General features: G+C 38.2%; 1 protein-coding gene across 1 annotated transcript in view; it reads left to right on the forward strand.

Moving 5' to 3' along the window:
- Positions 1–12,556, forward strand: part of FMR1NB (FMR1 neighbor) — a 40,392-nt gene extending 27,836 nt beyond the window's left edge. Inside the window, exons 5-6 of the mRNA XM_032256081.1 lie at positions 10,739–10,881; positions 12,391–12,556. Coding sequence (XP_032111972.1) covers positions 10,739–10,868 — 130 coding nt within the window. The 3' untranslated portion in view covers positions 10,869–10,881; positions 12,391–12,556. The remainder of the gene's footprint in view (positions 1–10,738; positions 10,882–12,390) is intronic.
- Positions 12,557–17,964: the final 5,408 nt, after the last annotated feature.

A 17,964-nucleotide genomic window follows, 5' to 3' on the forward strand; every position in this document is an offset into this window, starting at 1 on the left:
ATCCAAATCCTAAAATCTTCACCTCTATCTGTTCTGTATTCCCAGTCACTCTCGTGGATTAGATGTTTTATCAGCACCTCAAATGCAACATGTGCAAAAATGAACTCATCTTTTTCTCCTAAATCATCTCCCCTTGACACTTCTCCATTCCTGTCAGTGATTTATTTAGTTTCCCAAGTTAGAACCTTGGAGTCATCGGTGACTATTTCTTTTCATTTATCTTCAGTATATAATCTTTTCACTTACTCTCCTTGTAATTTTTTGTTTTGTTCTGTTCTTCCTTGGAATGAGTCTGGAATTTGCCCCTTCTCCCATTTTTCTGTTGCAATTTAGTCCCAGTCTTGAGTGCTTTTCCCCATTCTAGGCAAGTAACTTCAGGAGAGGGGCAAAAGGGAACTAAAGGTAGCATCTAAAGAGCAGACAGCTTTCAGAGCTGAGAGGTCATAGTGATATATCTAATCCAAGAGGTTATTATAAGAGAGACACTATCTGGGATGGGGCTGCAAGTGAGGCTTGGAGGATGGCTAGGAGGCAGCTTCCAGAGAAGCTTCCTGGTATTTAAATACCAGGAACGTATGGCATTGGCCTTAGGTAAAGAGGAATTAAGGCTACCTGCCAAACCAGTTTGGACATATACCTGGACTCCTAATCTACTCTCCCTCTAATCCATCCTGCAATGTCTTGCCAGACTGATCTTTCTGAGATATCTCTACTTCATTTCATTATATCATTCAAGAACATCTAATGCTTTCAAGAACATCTGGGCTCCAGGCCTTGTGTTAGGTGCTGTGAAGGATAAAGAAGTGAATCAGATTATGCTCTGTGCTCTCCAGGAACACATAGTCTAATAGTCCAAGTATCCAAGGGAGAAAATCACAGTCCATAAAGGAGGTACAGATAAAAAGTTAGCATGTAGCTGGCTTCTCTGGAAGTAAACTTGGGAATTTTTTTTTTTTTTTTTTTTTTTTTGAGACAAGTTCTCACTCTGTCACCCAGGCTGGAGTGCAGTGGCACAGTCATGGTTCACTGCAGCCTCAACTTCCCGAGCTCCAGCAATCCTCCCACTTCAGCCTCCCCAGTACCTAGAACTACAGGCATATGCCAACACACCCAGCTAATTTTTGTATATTTGATAGAGACAGGGTTTGACCATGTTGCCCAGGCTTGTCTCAAACTCCTGAGCTCAAGGAATCCACCTGCCTTGGCTTCCCAAAGTGCTGGGATTACTGATGTGAGTCACCATACCCAGCCCGTGGGTCCTGGGCTTTTCTTTGCTGGGAGAGTTTTATTATAGCTTTGCTCCCATTACTTATTATTGGTCTGTTCAGGTTTTGGATTTCTTCCTGGTTCAATTTTGTTAGGTTGTATATGTCTAGAAATTTTTCCATTTCTCCTAAATTTTCCAATTTATTGGCATATAGTTGCTCAGAATAACCACTATTGAACCTTTGAATTTCTATGGTATCAGTTATAATGTCTTCTTTTTCATCTCTGATTTTACTTATTAGGGTCTTCTCTCTTTTTTGCTTAGTCTGGGCTAAAGGTTTGTGAATTTAATAAAATTGTTAAAAAATTTGTAAATTTAATAAAAGTTTTATTGTTTTCTTCGTTTCAAATTTATTTATTTCTGCTCTGATCATTATTATTTTTATTCTCCGAATATTGGGTTTGGCTTCATCTTGCTTTTCTAGTTATTTAAGATGTATCATCAGGCTGTTTATGTGAAATTTTTCCTCTTTTTGATATAGGTACTTATAGCTATAATCTTCCCTCTGTTTTACTGCTTCTGTTACATCCCAGGTTTTGGTATATCATGTTTCCATTATCAATTGTTTCAAGAAATGTTTTAATTTCCTTCTTAATCTCTTCATTGATTCATTGGCTACTCAGGAGAATATTGTTTAATTTCCATGTCTTTGTATAGTTTTCAAAATTCCTCTTGTTGATTTCAGTGTAGATTAAGTCTGATGCTACTTTGTTCATTTTCTGTCCAGTGCAGACAGTAGGATGTTGAAGTCCCTAGCTATTATTGTATTGGGTTCTATCTCTATCTTTAGCTCTAATACTATTTGTGTTATGTATCTGAATGTTCCAGTGTTGGGTGCACATATATTTACAATTGCTGTATTCCATTGCTGAATTGACCTCTATCATTATGTGGTGACTGTCTTTGTCTCTTCATATAGTTTTGCTTTGAAATATGTTGTTTCTGGATGTAAGTATATCTACTCCTGCTCTTTCTTGGTTTCTTTTGGTATGGAATGTCATTTTTTCATTCCTTTACTTTCAGTCTGTATGTGTCTTTATAGGTGAAGTGTGTTTCTTGTAGACAACTGATGATTGGGTCTCGTTTTTATATCCATTCAGCCACTCCATGTCTTTTGATTGGAGAATGTAGTCCATTTATATTCCATATTATTATTGGTAAGTAATGACTTACTTCTGCCATTTTATTATTTGTTTTCTGGTGGCTTTGTAGTCTTCTCCTTCTACTTTCCTTCCTTCCTATCTTCCTCTAGTGATGGTGACTTTCTGTGGTGATATGATTTAGTTTCTTGCTTTTTATTTTCTGTCAATCCGTTATGTTTTTTGATTTGAGGTTACCATGAGGCTTGCAAATACTATCTAATAACCTATTATTTTAAGCTGATAACAACATCACATTGCATAAACAAACAAGCAAAAAGGTAACTCATCAAAACTTTACATCATAGGTTCATCCTTCAACTTTTAAACTTTTTGTTATTTCCGTTTATATCCTATAGTTGTCTATGTTTTGAAGAATTGTTGTAGTTAATATTTTTGATTGGTTCATCTTGTATTATTTCCACTTAAGAGCAGTTTATACAACAAAGTTACATTGTTATAATATTTTGTGGTTTTCTATATACTTAATATTACCAGTGAGTTTTATAGCTTCAGATGATTTATTATTGGTCATTAACATCCTTTTCTTTCTCATTGAAGTATTCCATTTAGCATTTTGTGTAGGACAGATCTGGTATTGATAAAATCTCCCAGCTTTTGTTTGTCTGGGAAAGTCTTTATTTTTCTTCATGTTTGAAGGATATTTTCTTTGGACATACTCTTCTATGGTGAAAGAGTAATATGTCTTATTTTTCCTTCAGCACCTTATATATATATCATGCCACTTTCTCCTGGCCATAAGGTTTCTGCTGATAACTCTACTGCCAGACATACTGGATCTCCATTGTATGTTATTTGTTTCTTTTCTCTTAGTGCTTTTAGGATCCATTGTTCATCACTGATCTTTGAAAGTTTGATTATCAAATGCCTTGAGGTCATCTTCTTTGGGTTAAATCTGCTGAGTATTCTGTAACATTCTTGTATATTGATATCTTTGTCTAGGTTTGGGACATTCTCTGTTATTATTGCTTTGAACAAACTTTCTAACCCTAACACCTTCTCTACCTCTTTTTTAAGGTCACTAACTGTTAGATTTGCCCTTTTAAGACTATTTTCTAAATCTTCATATATATATATATATATATATATATTTTTTTTTTTTTTTTAAGTTGCACTTTAGGTTCTGTTGTACATGTGCAGAACATGCAGGATTGTTGTATGGGTACCGACATGGCAATGCGGTTTGCTGCCTCCATCCACCCATCACCTATATCTGGCATTTCTTCCCATGTTATCCCTCCCCAACCTCCCTACCCCCCACTGTCCCTCCCCTGTTCCCCTCCACAGACCCCAGTGTGTGATGCTCCCCTCCCCGTGTCCATGTGTTCTCATTGTTCAACACCTGCCTATGAGTGAGAGCATGCAGTGTTTGATTTTCTGTTCTTATGTCAGTTTGCTGAGAATGATGGTTTCCAGATTCATCCATGTCCCTACAAAGGACATGAACTCATCGTTTTTTATGGCTGCATAGTATTTCATGGTGTATGTGTGCCACATTTTCCTTGTCCAGTCTATCATCGATGGGCATTTGGGTTGGTTCCAGGTCTTTGCTATTGTAAACAGTGCCACAATGAACATATGTGTGCATGTGTCTGTATAATAGAACGATTTATAATCCTTTGGATGTATACCTAGTAATGGAATTTCTATTTCTAGGTCCTTGAGGAATCGCCACACTGTCTTCCACAATGGTTGAACTAACTTACGCTCCTACCAACAGTGTTAAAGTGTTCCTATTTCTCCACATCTTTTCCAGCATCTGTTGTCTCCAGATTTTTTAATGATCACCATTCTAACTGGTGTGAGATGGTATCTCAATGTGATTTTGATTTGCATTTCTTTAATGACCAGTGATGATGAGCACTTTTTCATATGTTTGTTGGCCTCATAAATGTTTTCTTTTCAAAAGTGTCTGTTCATATCCTTCACCCACTTTTGAATGGGTTTGTTTGTTTTATTCTTGTAAATCTGTTTTAGTTCTTTGTACATTCTGGATATTAGCCCTTTGTCAGATGGGTAGATTGCAAAAATTTTTTCCTATTCTCTTGGTTGCCAGTTCACTCTAATGATTGTTTCTTTTGCTGTACAGAAGCTCTGGAGTTTAGTTAGATCCCATTTGTCTATTTTGATTTTTGTTGCCAATGCTTTTGGTGTTTCAGTCATGAAGTCCTTGCCTATGCTTATGTCCTGAATGGTTTTGCCTAGGTTTTCTTCTAGGGTTTTTATGGTGTTAGGTCTTATGTTTAAGTTATTTAATCCACCTAGAGTTAATTTTAGTGTAAGGTTTCAGGAAGGGGCCCAGTTTCTAAATCTTATAGGCATGATTTATTGTTTTTTAAATTCTTTTTAATTATGTCTCCTCTTACCATTTTAAATGATATTAAATGTATTTTAAAATAGCATAACTTCAAGCTCACTAATTTTTTTCTTTTGCTGGATCAGTCTGCTATTAAAAGATTCTGATGCATTTTTCAGTATATCAATTGCATTTTTAACTCCAGAATTTCTGCCTGATTATTTTTAATCATTTCAACGTCTTTGTTAAATTTATCTGATAGAAATCTGGATTCCAGGTCTGGTTTCTATTAAATTTATTTGTATTTCCTCAAAACAGCTATTTTGAATTCTTTGTCTGAAAAGTAACATGTCTCTGTTTCTCCAGGATTTATTTCTGATGCCTTATTTAGTTCATTTGGTGATTTCACATTTTCCTGGATGGTCTTGATGCTTGTGAATGTTCATCTGTGTCTGGGCATTGAAGAGTTGGGTATTCATTGTACTCTTCACTGTCTGGGCTTGTTTGTACCTATCTTTCTTTGGACAGCTTTCCAGGTGTTCTAAGGGACTTGAATGTTGTGAGCTAAGCTGTATTCACATTAGGAGGAACACCAAACCCAGTGATGCTGTGTGGCTCTTGCAGACTTGTAAGGCTACTGCCTTAATGGTCTTGGATTAAAATCAGAAGAATTCTCTGGATTACCTTCACAGGCTCTTGTTCTCTTCCCTTCCTTTTCCCCAACGAAATGGAGTCCCCCCCTCTCTCTCTCTCTCTCTCTCTCTCTCTCTCTCTCTCTCTCCCTCTCTCTCCCTCTCTCTCTCTCTCCCTCTCTCTCCCTCCCTCTCCCTCCCTCTCTCTCTCCCTCCCTCTCTTTCTCTCTCTCTCTCTCTCTCTCTCTCTGGGCTGAGCTGCCTGCAGCTTTGTGGTGGGGTGACACAAGCCCCACTGAGGCCACCACCACTGGGACTCCACTGGGTCAGAACATAAGCCAACACAGCACTAGGTCTTGTCCAAGGCCCACTGTAATCACTACTTGACTACTGCTTATGTTTGCTCAAGGCACTAGGGCTGTACAAACAGCAGGTGGCAAAGCCAGCCAGCCTTGTATCCTTTTCTTTAGGGTGGTGAGTTCCCGCAGGCCCCAGGCATGTCCTGAAGTACCTTCCAGGAGCCAAGAACTAGAGTCAAACCTTAGGAATATGCCTGGTGTCCTATAGTACTGCAGTTTATCTGGCATTCACCACAAGATGCAGTTATTTCCACGTTCCTTTCCCTTTCTACAGGCAGAGGAGCCCTACCCTGTGAAAACCATCACTGCAGGCCCACTGAGAGTACTGCCAATGGTCCCTTAAAGCCCAAGGGCTCTTCTATCAGTTAGTGGTGAATGTTACCTGGCCTGGGACTCACCAGCCTTCAGGGCAGTGGGCTCCCGTCTGGCCCAGGGCAGGTCTAGAAATGCCATCCAATAGCCAAGGCCTGGGATTGGGTACCCTAAAAGTCCACATGGGGCTCTACTCCCTTGTCTCTATGCTGGTATCTAAGGTTCAAGACAAGGTTCCCTTTACTTTTCCTACTGTTTTTCTCAAGCAGAAAAAGTCTCTCCCTGTAGCCACCACAGCTGAGGATGTGCTGAGTCATACCTGAATTCAGCAAGTCTCAAAGTCTTACCCAAGGTCCACAGCATATTACCTAGATATCACTGCTTGTTATTCAGGGCCCAAAGGCTTTTCGGTCAGCAGGTCCTGCCAGGACTGGATCCTTCCTTTTAAGGCAGTACATTCTCTCCTGGTTCAGGGTGTAGCTAGAACTGTCATCTGTGAGCTAGGGCCTGAAAAGGGGACCTCTTGACTCTGACTGGTACCCTTTCTTACTGTGACTGAGCTGATATCCAAGATGTAAGGCAAAGTCCTCTTTACTCTTCCCTCTCCTCTCCTGAAGCAGATGGAAGGAGCCTCTTTTGGAGCTGTGAGTTTTGCAGCCTGGAATTAGGAGAGAGGTGGCACTAGCATTCCCTTAGCCACCCTGGCTAGTGTGTCAGTAGGTTTTGTGCCTCCCAAATCTACTGCCTCTTAACTCAAGTCAGCACTATGACTCACCTAAGAATTGCATTCCTTGTGGCCTAGACTGGCTTTCAAGTTTATTTGAGGGCCCTACTGAACTTGTGGCCCACAGTGGCAAGGCTTGCTAGATTCAATTTCCGATCACTGGGATGGGTGGTTCCCCTCTGGCTAAAGCTGGTTTAAATACTCCCTCTGTGAGTAGGGATCAGCTGAGTTCAGCCTGGTTTTGTTTTCTGCTTTGATAGGGCAGCTGTGAGTTCAATGTAATGCCTCACAATTGCTGCACTCTTCCTCTCCCAAGCACATAGGTTCTCCTTCTGTGCTATGCAGCCACTGCTGGGGGATAGAGGAGAGGTGGCATTGGCAATTCAATACTGTCTTTCCTACTCTCTTTAGTACTTCTTTCAGCTATATGAAATTAAAACCAGGTACTGTGAGTGCTCCCCTAATTTTTGGTTCTTATGAAGGTACTTTTTTTCTGTGTAGTTGTTAAATTTGGTGTTATTGTGGCGGGGTAGGGTGGGGATAATTGGTAGAGCCTTCTATTCTGCCATCTTGCTCTGTCCTCATGCCATTTCTGTCTTTCTGATCAGGTATGTTAAACCCCTAAGATTCCAGAACACCCAACAAATTCCTTCAATGATACATGTTTTTGTTTCTTTGAGCCCCTAGCCACAAAGTTTCCTGATGTATTCAATTCTGATGAATTGCCCCTTTACTCATCACTGGCCACCCAGTTTCATGCCCTCATCTTGAACATTGTTATTCACTAAAAATTGAACCTCTGAATCTCTGAAATCTTAAAGTTCAAAATCCTACTCTTTGACCATAGGTTCCTTGTCCTCTAGCCTTTTCCTTGCTTTACTTTTGCTGCATCTGTTCTTTAACTCATTGAGGGCTTCAGCCTCTTTAACGCTCTCATTTCTCCTGGTCTGCCATCTTTTTTTAACATCATCTGCTTTTTAAATTCAGCCTGGATCCCATTGTCTAGTTTTTTAATCCATTCTTGCTTCCGGTCCCCTTGTTTCATTGAAACTGAATCCATACCACTTCTCTGCTCTTAGATCTAGGCCCCTGGGAATTCCTAGAAGAAAAAAACTGTCCCACAACTATGTGGATCTGTGTCATTAGAAATTTCCAGTGGGCTCACTTAACATTTCCAGCCATGCCACTCTACTTGATGTTTACAAGCAGCATGCCACCTTGTCACTCTGAGTCTCATAAAGTGTATCTACTGACTGAAATGTTCTTATGCATTTCCCCACCTCCACTTTTCTTTATCTGGCTCATTCCACTCAGGCTGCAGGCCTCATCTTAGATGTCACCTCTTCTAGGAAGCTTACTCCAATCCTCTTGACCACATTGGGTCAGGCTTCTTCTTGTCTGCCGTCTACCAATCTCTGATCACCTCTACTTGAACTTATCTCATTGTAAGATAATTGTCAGTCTACATATCTACCTTCCCTTCTAAGTTTTAAGCTCCTCAAAGACAGGTCCCATATCTTATTCATGTTTATGTCTCTAGTATTTGGAATAATGTTTATTTAATAAATGAGGAAATGCATCAGTGAGTGAATGAGTATGCAAGAAATTGACCTGTACTTTTCAGTGTGAGTATGATAGCCATGATATAAGACACTTTATGTGAAAAGAAAACAACCTCTAGGACAGTGGAAAAAATCATTTCACTCCTACTATCTCTGTTGGGCATTTTCATTAGATATTAGAATATCTAACCATGGATCTCAGGAGTTAAATGTTAGTCATATAGCCAGTTAGTGATGAGGCTGAACCAAAACCAAGCCCTCTGAAACCTAGGCCAGTTTTGAAGTAATAAGTCCATGTTGCTTTTTTGTTGTTAATTAAGGTAAAATAAACATGACCAAATTTAAAATAACATCTGTGGATAAAGAAAACATAGTCATTTTAATTATATAAAGTAGGCTATATGGACGTCACAGCATTAGAAGAAAGCATAAGTTCCCAATGTCTCTAAAATCCTGAAATTCAAACATTTCTGCAAACCTAAAAACTTTGCTGTACTCATTTTGCAACAAACCTGGACTGAGATTCCTTCTGGTCATTATTTAATTCCTAAAGTGAATATTTATATATTTTGTTGCAGAAATGTTACTGTGTTTGATTATGAGATGCTGCCCCAGACCGCATGGGAATGTTATGTAATATTCAGTGTATCACATTATTTTACCTTTTTAGAAAAGTGAAAAGGTAAGGTTCCAGTCTGAAGTGATAGGTAAGATTCCAGTCTCAAACACGTCTGGCCCCAAGGGACTGAGAACGGTGTAGTTGTTTCAGTTATTATTTTTTTGAGGCTGCAGTTCACAACATGGCAACATAAACAGGCCATAGATAAATCATAAATATATTTTTGGCCCTCACCATTTCATTTATGCCTGGATACATTTTTATGATTAATTGGGAAAAAATTTGTTTCTTTGCTCCACATCTTTCTTACTTAGTGGAGCTCAGTGTCAACCTAGTAATATAGTTTTAGGGGAGAAAAGTTAGTAACTATCTTCTAAGTCATAATTTCAAAGGCAGACTTATCTATCTCTAGGACCTACATGTGCAGGATCTTGTTTTTCTGTGTAGCTAAGTAGCACTTACAGGGTCCTGGTATCTTCTTCTGTATGCTACCTAATATGAGATGAGGATAGGATTATTTATGTCATTACTTCTTCATAATATTGTATGCAAATCTTTCTCTCTTTTTTTCTGTCTTTGGATTTTCCTTCTTACCTCTGCCATGAACATTACTACTTTTTTTTCTTCTTGGATTACGGTTAGTTCTTTAGAAAGTAAAAGCCCTATAAGCATAAAAATCAACTGTTTCTTATAAAATCAACTAACATTTTTATTTCCTCTGTGGGATATAAAAAGTGATAAGGCAAGGTTCCAGTCTGAAGGAATTTACAAGCTTTGAGGGGAGAATGAGACAGGTTAGTGTAGTGTAGTAGGAGAGAGATTGTACTTTAGATTTAGATAGGTCTGGATTTGAATCCTGGTTCTACTTTGATGACCTCAGAAAGTTACTTTCCCTTTTTGTGCCTCAGTTTCCCCACATGAAAAATGAAAATGATAGAAATAGTACCTGCCTCATCAAGTCATTATGAAGATTAAATGAGATCATGCACATGTAGTGCTTATGTACAGGCCTCAGCACATAGGAAGTCTATCATACCTGCTGTTAGCCATTATTCACTCATACTGCAAAGTGGTCTAATGGAAAAAGCTTGTACATTAGAGTCAAACAGATCTATGTTTAAATTCTAGCATCTCCATTACTAGCAATCTGTGACCCCGAGTGAATTATTTTACCTCTTTAAGCCCCAGTTTAATCATTTGCAAAATAGAAAACACACTATCCACCTTCTAGGGTTGTTGTGAGGATTAAATGAGATAAGTGCATAAAGCACTTAGTGAAGTTCTTGGCATGTGGTAGCCTCTCAAGTGCCTCTTTACCAACTATCCACACAAACACAAGGAGGTACAAGATTGTATACCCAACGGCAACAGTAGTAAGTGAAAGTGCTTTGAAAATTATAAATGTTAATATAATGTGAGTTATTACTATTTAGATTTGAAGTTCATAGGAGGAAGGAATCCCTCTAAACTAGGAGTGGAAGAGAAGGCTTCGAAGACAAGATGATTTCTAAACTGGGTGTTAAAGAGTGGGTAACACTGATGTCAGCACAGGGAAGTACGAGAGCATTTCTGTTATGGAAGGTCACATAATCAAAATGACTGTATAGAGAATAATAATGATGGCTATGATGATCCATATGAGCAGCCAAGTGGAATAATTTCTATCAGATTTATTAAATCTGGTGAGTTAAAAATATCAGGTGGGAAAGTGTAGTTATCTGGGCAAATATCTTTTTCCTTATAACCCTCCCACTGTTACTCTATCACTAATGAGAAATAAGGTTTCACTTGAACTTTTATGTTACAGGAAACGGGCCAATTATTTGCAAGGCAATGTCAAAAACGTTGAAAAGAGTTTGAAGAAACAAAGAAGTGGGCGAAGGAGGAAGAAGGAACAGAAAGGAGCAGGAGGAGACGAGAAAGATGATGAGGAGTAGCAAGAGACCAAAGGTAATTGACAATAGGATATAAAGTTGAAGTGCTCAATCTCTGATTCTTCTTAGCTTTATATTTCTACGATCATCTTGGTTTGACTTACATTTTTTTTTTTTTTTTTTTGATCACACAAATGTTTGGATCACAGGAGGGTCAGCTTCTGAACAAATATTTGTCACTAGGGATATTTAGATAGCAGGAAAATTGATAAGAAATGTGCCAATTGTTTTGGTGCCACCTTATATGGTATAAACAGGTCAGCTTTTCAGAGGGAGCAAAGAAGTTGAATCTGCCCACTCTGACTCTGTGGCTCCCTGATAGACACCCTTGATAAAGGCCATAGTCCTCATACGTGGCCACATCACATATCCAGGGGAAGGAGCGTGGCTTTAGGAGTCTGACAGAACTGAGATTGAATCCTGGATCTTAGCCGTTAGTCTCAGCTACCTGTTCTTCAAACCTGCACCACGTAGTGTTAGAATAAGTTGAGAGAGGGATCCCAGAATCATATACTAGGGACTACCTGTACAGGTCACACTTGTATAGGCTTACAGATCCCTAGCCTTGACCTGGGTCTCCTCCTTCCAAAATAACTGTGTAGGGCCAAGTAAGAATGAAATGGTTGGTGAGAAACAAAGGTGTACCTCAGAGACTGGGGGTAAGGAGACCCAGGTCATTAAATAGTAGTGTTTCTATGGGCAAGGAAATTAACCTTTCAGTTCCTTGATACCATCACCTTAGATTTTTTTGTGTAACTTAAATAATATACTATATGTGAAAATGTTTTGAAAATTGGAATGCATTACCCAAAATTAAGGTATTAAGCTACAGAGACTCAAAGGAATGGAATAACACACAATTGAATTCAGTGTCAGGAGACTCTGGCTTCAGTTCTAGTTCTGCCATTATTTACAGTGTATGCTTAAGCAAGTTCTTTAACTTTCTTGGGACTCATTTCACCAATCTTCAAAATGAGAAGGTTGATTTGATGAATAGGAAAAGTGATTTATCTCAGAAGAAACAAAAGAAAATCTTTATATATATATTTGATACATATTGTCTATTTAAGGTAACACATAAATATATATTACTATAATGATGCCTGTGTATTATCATTCACATGAAATATTACCTTGTATTAATTTAATCCAATACATGTGCGTACACATGCACACACACACACACACACACACACACACACACATATATATATATATATACATATATAACATTATAATTAGACTAACAAAACTTGGTTTCTGTGGCCCATTCACTGGGACATGGAAGTTAACTTTGTTATTCAGAAATTATCTCTGTAATGATATTTGCTATAGTCTATTTTATATGTATGCCTCACAGTAACAGAAGATGATGTGCTGGCAAACTGAAAATACGTAAGTTAATCATAACATTCACTATATAGAATTGGATAATTTTGTTGCAAGGAATTCCTTTGATGACAAAGTGTGCTATGTGAATACTAGTCCTTTCAAGTCATGTAACCCTACTTTACTTTTCTCCCAGAGTATTATTTTCCCCTCGAGACAACATAAGCTATCCAGAGCAGAGGGGACAGTCTCAGCCATCCACACCTGATGGAGCATTTTGGAAAGTTAAAAATTGATTCTTATTTTTGTCATATTTACTTTTAAATATGAAATAAAGCTGACTTCTGTTTTTGTGCATCAAACCAGAATCTGAATTCTTTTTAATAAAAATAGTTTCTACAGAATCTTTAAAAACATACCCAATACACTGGTGGGATTTCAGATCCTAAAGTTACATAAAGTTTGCAACTTGGGTTATTTTGTCAACATATACTTCTGTTGGTGCTAAATAAGACAGAAATTCCATGTTGTTATTCACCTGTCAGCAAGCAGAGAGAAAAACCCCAATGTTCGTATTTTGCAGTGTATGATACTTTGTATATTTTGAGGAAAAGAGGTGAGAGGTGAAGATAATTTGTAGGGTTTTTTATTTTATAATTTATAATGTTATTTTTTCCCACTATAAAAGTAAAATACACTTATTATAAGAAATTTGGTAAATAATATGTAGGATAAAGAAAAAAATCAAATCGTAATTTCACTAGTGCTAAATACTCTTGTTGCATTTTCTTTACTTTTTAAAGAAAATAATTGTGTTCTGTGATATATATGAATTGATTATGCTTATTTTTAAAAAATTATGTCTTGCTTATGATTCACTTTTTTCTTTTGAAATATGTGAGACTCAAGTTTACCTGGGTTTGTTGCTCATTCATTTGGCAAACATTTATTGAGTTCCTGCTGTGTGCCATGCATTCTGTGTGCTTGGAGATAGAGTCATGAGCAAGACAGACTCGGCCCTGCCTTCATGGAGCTCACGGTATAGCTGGAGAGGAAGCCAGGTAAAGAAGTAATGACAGGGCTATGATAAGAAGAGTACCAAGTTCTGTGGTAGCACATAACAGGGGCAGCCTGCCCAGACTAGTAGTCGCTTGGAGAATGAGAAGAACTGAAAGGGTAGGACACTCAAATTTCTCAGGATTCAGTTCTGATATGAATAGATTGCATTTTTGAGGGAAGGAGTCTTAGTTTTTGGTGATCAGAAAAGAAAAAGCTCTTATTACAAAAACTTTAGGTAGATCCAAAGCTTGCAGCTTTAATGAGAATAAAAGAGTTCTTGTTAAACAGAGGTTCACAATGACATCATGCTTGGGAAATGTGCACATCTCCATATGGGCTCTATTGCAGGAAGTGCCTTGTGAGCCAACAAAGCACAAAGCCCCACAATTGAAAATGCTTGCTGAAGGTAAGATCCACAGTGTGTACATTGCAAGATTTACTAAGGCAGCAGTGAGATTACCTTCTGAAGAAGCTGTCGAGATGTTTGATAGACACCAGACAGAAGGAGACCTGTTGCAGATACCCTTTTGAATCAGGAGTTCAATTTTTTCAGTGCAACTGAAATGCACATTCAGTACAACTCATTTGGATGCAAATGAAAATAATGTGGTCACGTATTCATTTATTCAACAATATGTGCTACGTACTGTGGTGTTGGGGAGACAGCAGTAAAAAAAAAAAAATACAAAAATATCTGCCCTTATGGAGTTTGCATTCTAGTGAAGTAGCCAGAAAAGAAGCAAAATCAAATGGTAAAATACATAGTATGTTAGATAATATGTGCTAAGGAAGAAAAAAAAAAGCAGGGAAAAGTACTAGGGAGTATGAGGGAAGGCTGTAGCTTTAGATAAGATGGCCAGAGTAGGCCTCACTGAGAATATATTTGAGTGAGAATCTTAGGAAGTAAGGGAGCAAGCTGTATAGATATCAATAGGATGTGTATGTGTGTGTATTATATATATATATATGAATATAACATATATACATAAATAAATGTATTATAAGAAAGTGGCTCATGTCATTATGTAGGTGGACAAGCCCCAAGATCTGCGGGTTGAGTCAGCAAGCTGGAGATCCAAGAGAGCTGATAGTGTAGTTCTGGTCTGAGTTCAAAGGCCTGAGAACCAGGAGAGCCAGTGGTATAGCTTCCATTTAAAAGCTGGCAGGCTTGAGACTCAGGAAGGGCCAGTGTCTCAGTTTGAAGATATTCTGGCAGGGAAAATTCTTTCTTACTTGAAGGAGGGTCACCCTTTTTGTTCTACTCAGGCCTTCAACTGATTGGATGAGGCCCATTCATTTGAGAGAGTGCAATCTGCCTTACTCAGTCTACCAACTTAAATGCTAATCATATCCCAAAACACCCTCACAGACACATCCAGAGTATGTTTGACCAAATATCTGGGCACTCCATGGCCTAGTCAAGTTGACACATAAAATCAACCATCATAGTCTTAAAGTGCCCAGGACAGTGTCTGGTGTTCAACAAATAAAATATCTGTTTGTGTAACTGGATTAGAAACAAAGAAAACTTGTAGAGTTCTTCACTTTTGCTATGATGAACAGGCATTTCCAAGGCAAACTGAAATCTTAGAAAGAAGGCATCATGTATACCTAATGATCACCAGAGTTCAGTAAACAAGTGTTTCCTTTGGAAGTTATTTCTTAAGAATCTGATACTGCTGCTGTAAATTTTAAGAACTGTATTTAGCAGAAACGAAATGAAAAAGAGAACAAAAAAGTTCATTGTGTAGAAAGAAGTAATAAAGAAAACTACATAAGAAAACAAATACTTTAGAACAAGCTTGTCCAACCTGTAGCCAGTGGGGTGCATGTGGCTTAGGATGGCTTGAATGCTACCCAACAAAAATTTGTAAACTTTCTTAAAATATTATGAGATTTTTTTGAAAAATTTTGTTTTTAGCTTATCAGCTATCTTTAGTGTTAGTGTATTTTATGTGTGGCCCAATTCTTCTTCTTCCAGTATGGGCCAGGGAAGCGAAAAGACTGGACACCCCTGCTTTAGAACTTGATTGAAATTTCAGTGAAAACATTTGTAATCTATGAAGAAGATAATTATAATCTGAAGTAGTACTTTGAATAGAGAGGAACATTTGCAACTATTCTTTAACAGATTAGAAGCTGGGTTTCAGGGTACACAGACAAAGATTATCATTAAGTGGTCAAAGAGTGTGAGCTTAGAGTGAAAGTTGAACAATTAGTGATGCAGAATAAATGCTGGACCAGAGATGAAAATTGAGGCAATTGAAGGTTGTTATTATTAAACATTAATGCCAAAGGGACTCACAAGAGTGGGAAGGAAATAAGGTGGTTCAGAATGCTATCTCCAACACCAGTGCCTAATCCAGTTCCAAATCATGTCTTACGTGGATGTTCAAGCCCTACAAGACATAAATGGGTAGATAATAAGTGTGTCACAAATGCACAAACATTAATGGTCACAGAGTCATTCCCTGAAGCCATAACCATACTGTTCCAAATGAAAAGACCCTAGCTAAATGAGAAGTATCGCTGATGAAGAGCCTGAATTTAACTTGATTAGGGTGACTGCTTTAAAGCCAAGAGGCGCTAGTCAGTCTCCTTACTTCCACAGTCACAGGGACTTTAAACCAAGGATCACCAAGTGGTCAAAAAGATCTTTCATTCAGCCCTAGGACAACCAGACTTCAGTAGAGAATCTGGATATATGTAAAGTTCAGTCACTTGGAAAATGTGGACAATCTCTCTCTTGGATGTTACCATCAGCATCATGGACAATGGAAGCTCTAGAAAATAAGTGGCTCTTTACTGTAATAAAGGAATATTTTATTTGTTATTATATTTTGGAATACTTTTTGTCTATTCATGGTCTAAATGATACACAAACTTCCGTTGGGGGGACTAAGAAAACTGATAATACTACTATGGGATTGCCAGCCTGAATTTAGAGCCCCAGTCCAAGCTGTAATATGTGGGCACTCCAGGTTAACTGCTGCCTGCCCCACATCTCAGGCAGGGGACTTGCCAAGATAATGTATCTGTAGATGAATTATAACTTCAAGCGTGCCAAACTCAAACGGAAAGGTATTGAAGTATAGCAGTACTGGCTACATGATGTGTGGGGCCTAGTGCAAAATGAAAATATGGGGTGCTATTTCAAGACAGCAACAGCAGAGCATTAAACCAAGCATGGGGCCCTTGTAATAACTGGGTGCTATGTGACTGCATAAGTTGCACACTCATGAAGCCAGCCTTAAGAAATAGGTTAGCTCATAGGACTGATGGGAGTGCCTAGCAAGGGATATCAAGGTGTATTGTGAATGATTAACTCTTTTAAAATATTTCATTGGCTTAAACTTTGCAGAGTTTACTGTTTATAGTACTATATAAAGCAGAGTACACTGTTTATAGTACTATCAGAACACTATGCTCAACAATTCATTCATTCATTTATTCACTCATTCATTCATGAAATACTTACAGGGCCCTTATTTCTCGTCAGGCACTATTCTATGTACCGGGGATTAGCAGTGGTCAAAATGCACAAACATTCTTGCTCTCATAAGCTCTGCATTTTACATATGTGTTTGCTGCCTAAATGGGTCTCATTTTAATTTCAGGCATTATAATCTCTGGAATAGCCAAGACTGGCTATTTGCATCATGAGGAGGGAACCACAAAGTCACTGCCCATTTACTGGCAGGTTACAATAGGTGAAGGAAGAATAAAGAGGCAGAAATGACCCTTTGAAATTTAAAAGTTGAGAATACTGTTACAAATACACTGAAACTATGACCTGATAGGTAAGGGGATGTATGAGAGGTAGAGCTTTAATGGGTAGGTTGATTGCTTGGTAGTCAGGATTCTTAAATCCTTCTACTCATGGCTTGTGCACACTACTTGAGTGACGCTGGCCCAAATGATAAGAAAAAAAAAAAAATAGTTGTGCCTATCTTCTCCTACAGGAAAGTTCTCTGAAAATAGTCAAGACAGTATATGTTAGGTTGTTATGAGATACTATTAGTTTATAACATTCTCTGTAATTATGTGAATGATTCAACACAATTTAACAGCCTCCTACTCTATGTCAGACACTGTGTTAAATGCTGGGAGTGGGTAGAAATAAACAACCACAGTCCTTCTTAAGAAGCTTGCAATCTAATGAGGCAGATATTTGTCAACAGTGCCTTAGACTTGTAAACAGATAACTGCTTGTGGGAACACAGAGGAGAGGTGCCTAACATTCTTTGTGGTGGGTAGAGCAGGGAAACATTTTCCAAAGTTCCAGGGAATTTTGAGCAAACAGGAAAGAGAGATGACATTGGAAAGGCTAAGAGTGTCTGAATGTGCTGTAAAGAGCAAATGAAGGCAATGGACAAAAATTTTAAAGGCCTATGTTTTCTCTTGCAAAGTTCCTTTAAATCAGTAAACCAGGTCATGTTGAACAGAAGTTGTCATATTCAGCAAACCAGGTTATTATATATGGCTCCCTCTCCAACATTCCCTTTTGCCAATGCCACAAGAATGACAGAGGAGTTCATGGAACTTGGTGTCAAACTTAGCAATGAAAAGTCTAAAAGTCTAACTAGTAAAAGTTTATCAAAGATCTTTGGGCAGGGCCAATATATGTCTGCTTCCCCTTACATACTGCATTGTACAAGATAGGGCCTACGTATGGTGGAGCGGTTAGGGTAAAGGCTATTTGCAATCTTTA

Source organism: Sapajus apella, unplaced genomic scaffold (genome assembly GCF_009761245.1).
Source record: "Sapajus apella isolate SASKATOON/1434 unplaced genomic scaffold, GSC_monkey_1.0 scaffold93, whole genome shotgun sequence".
In the NCBI taxonomy this organism is placed as follows: domain Eukaryota; kingdom Metazoa; phylum Chordata; class Mammalia; order Primates; family Cebidae; genus Sapajus; species Sapajus apella.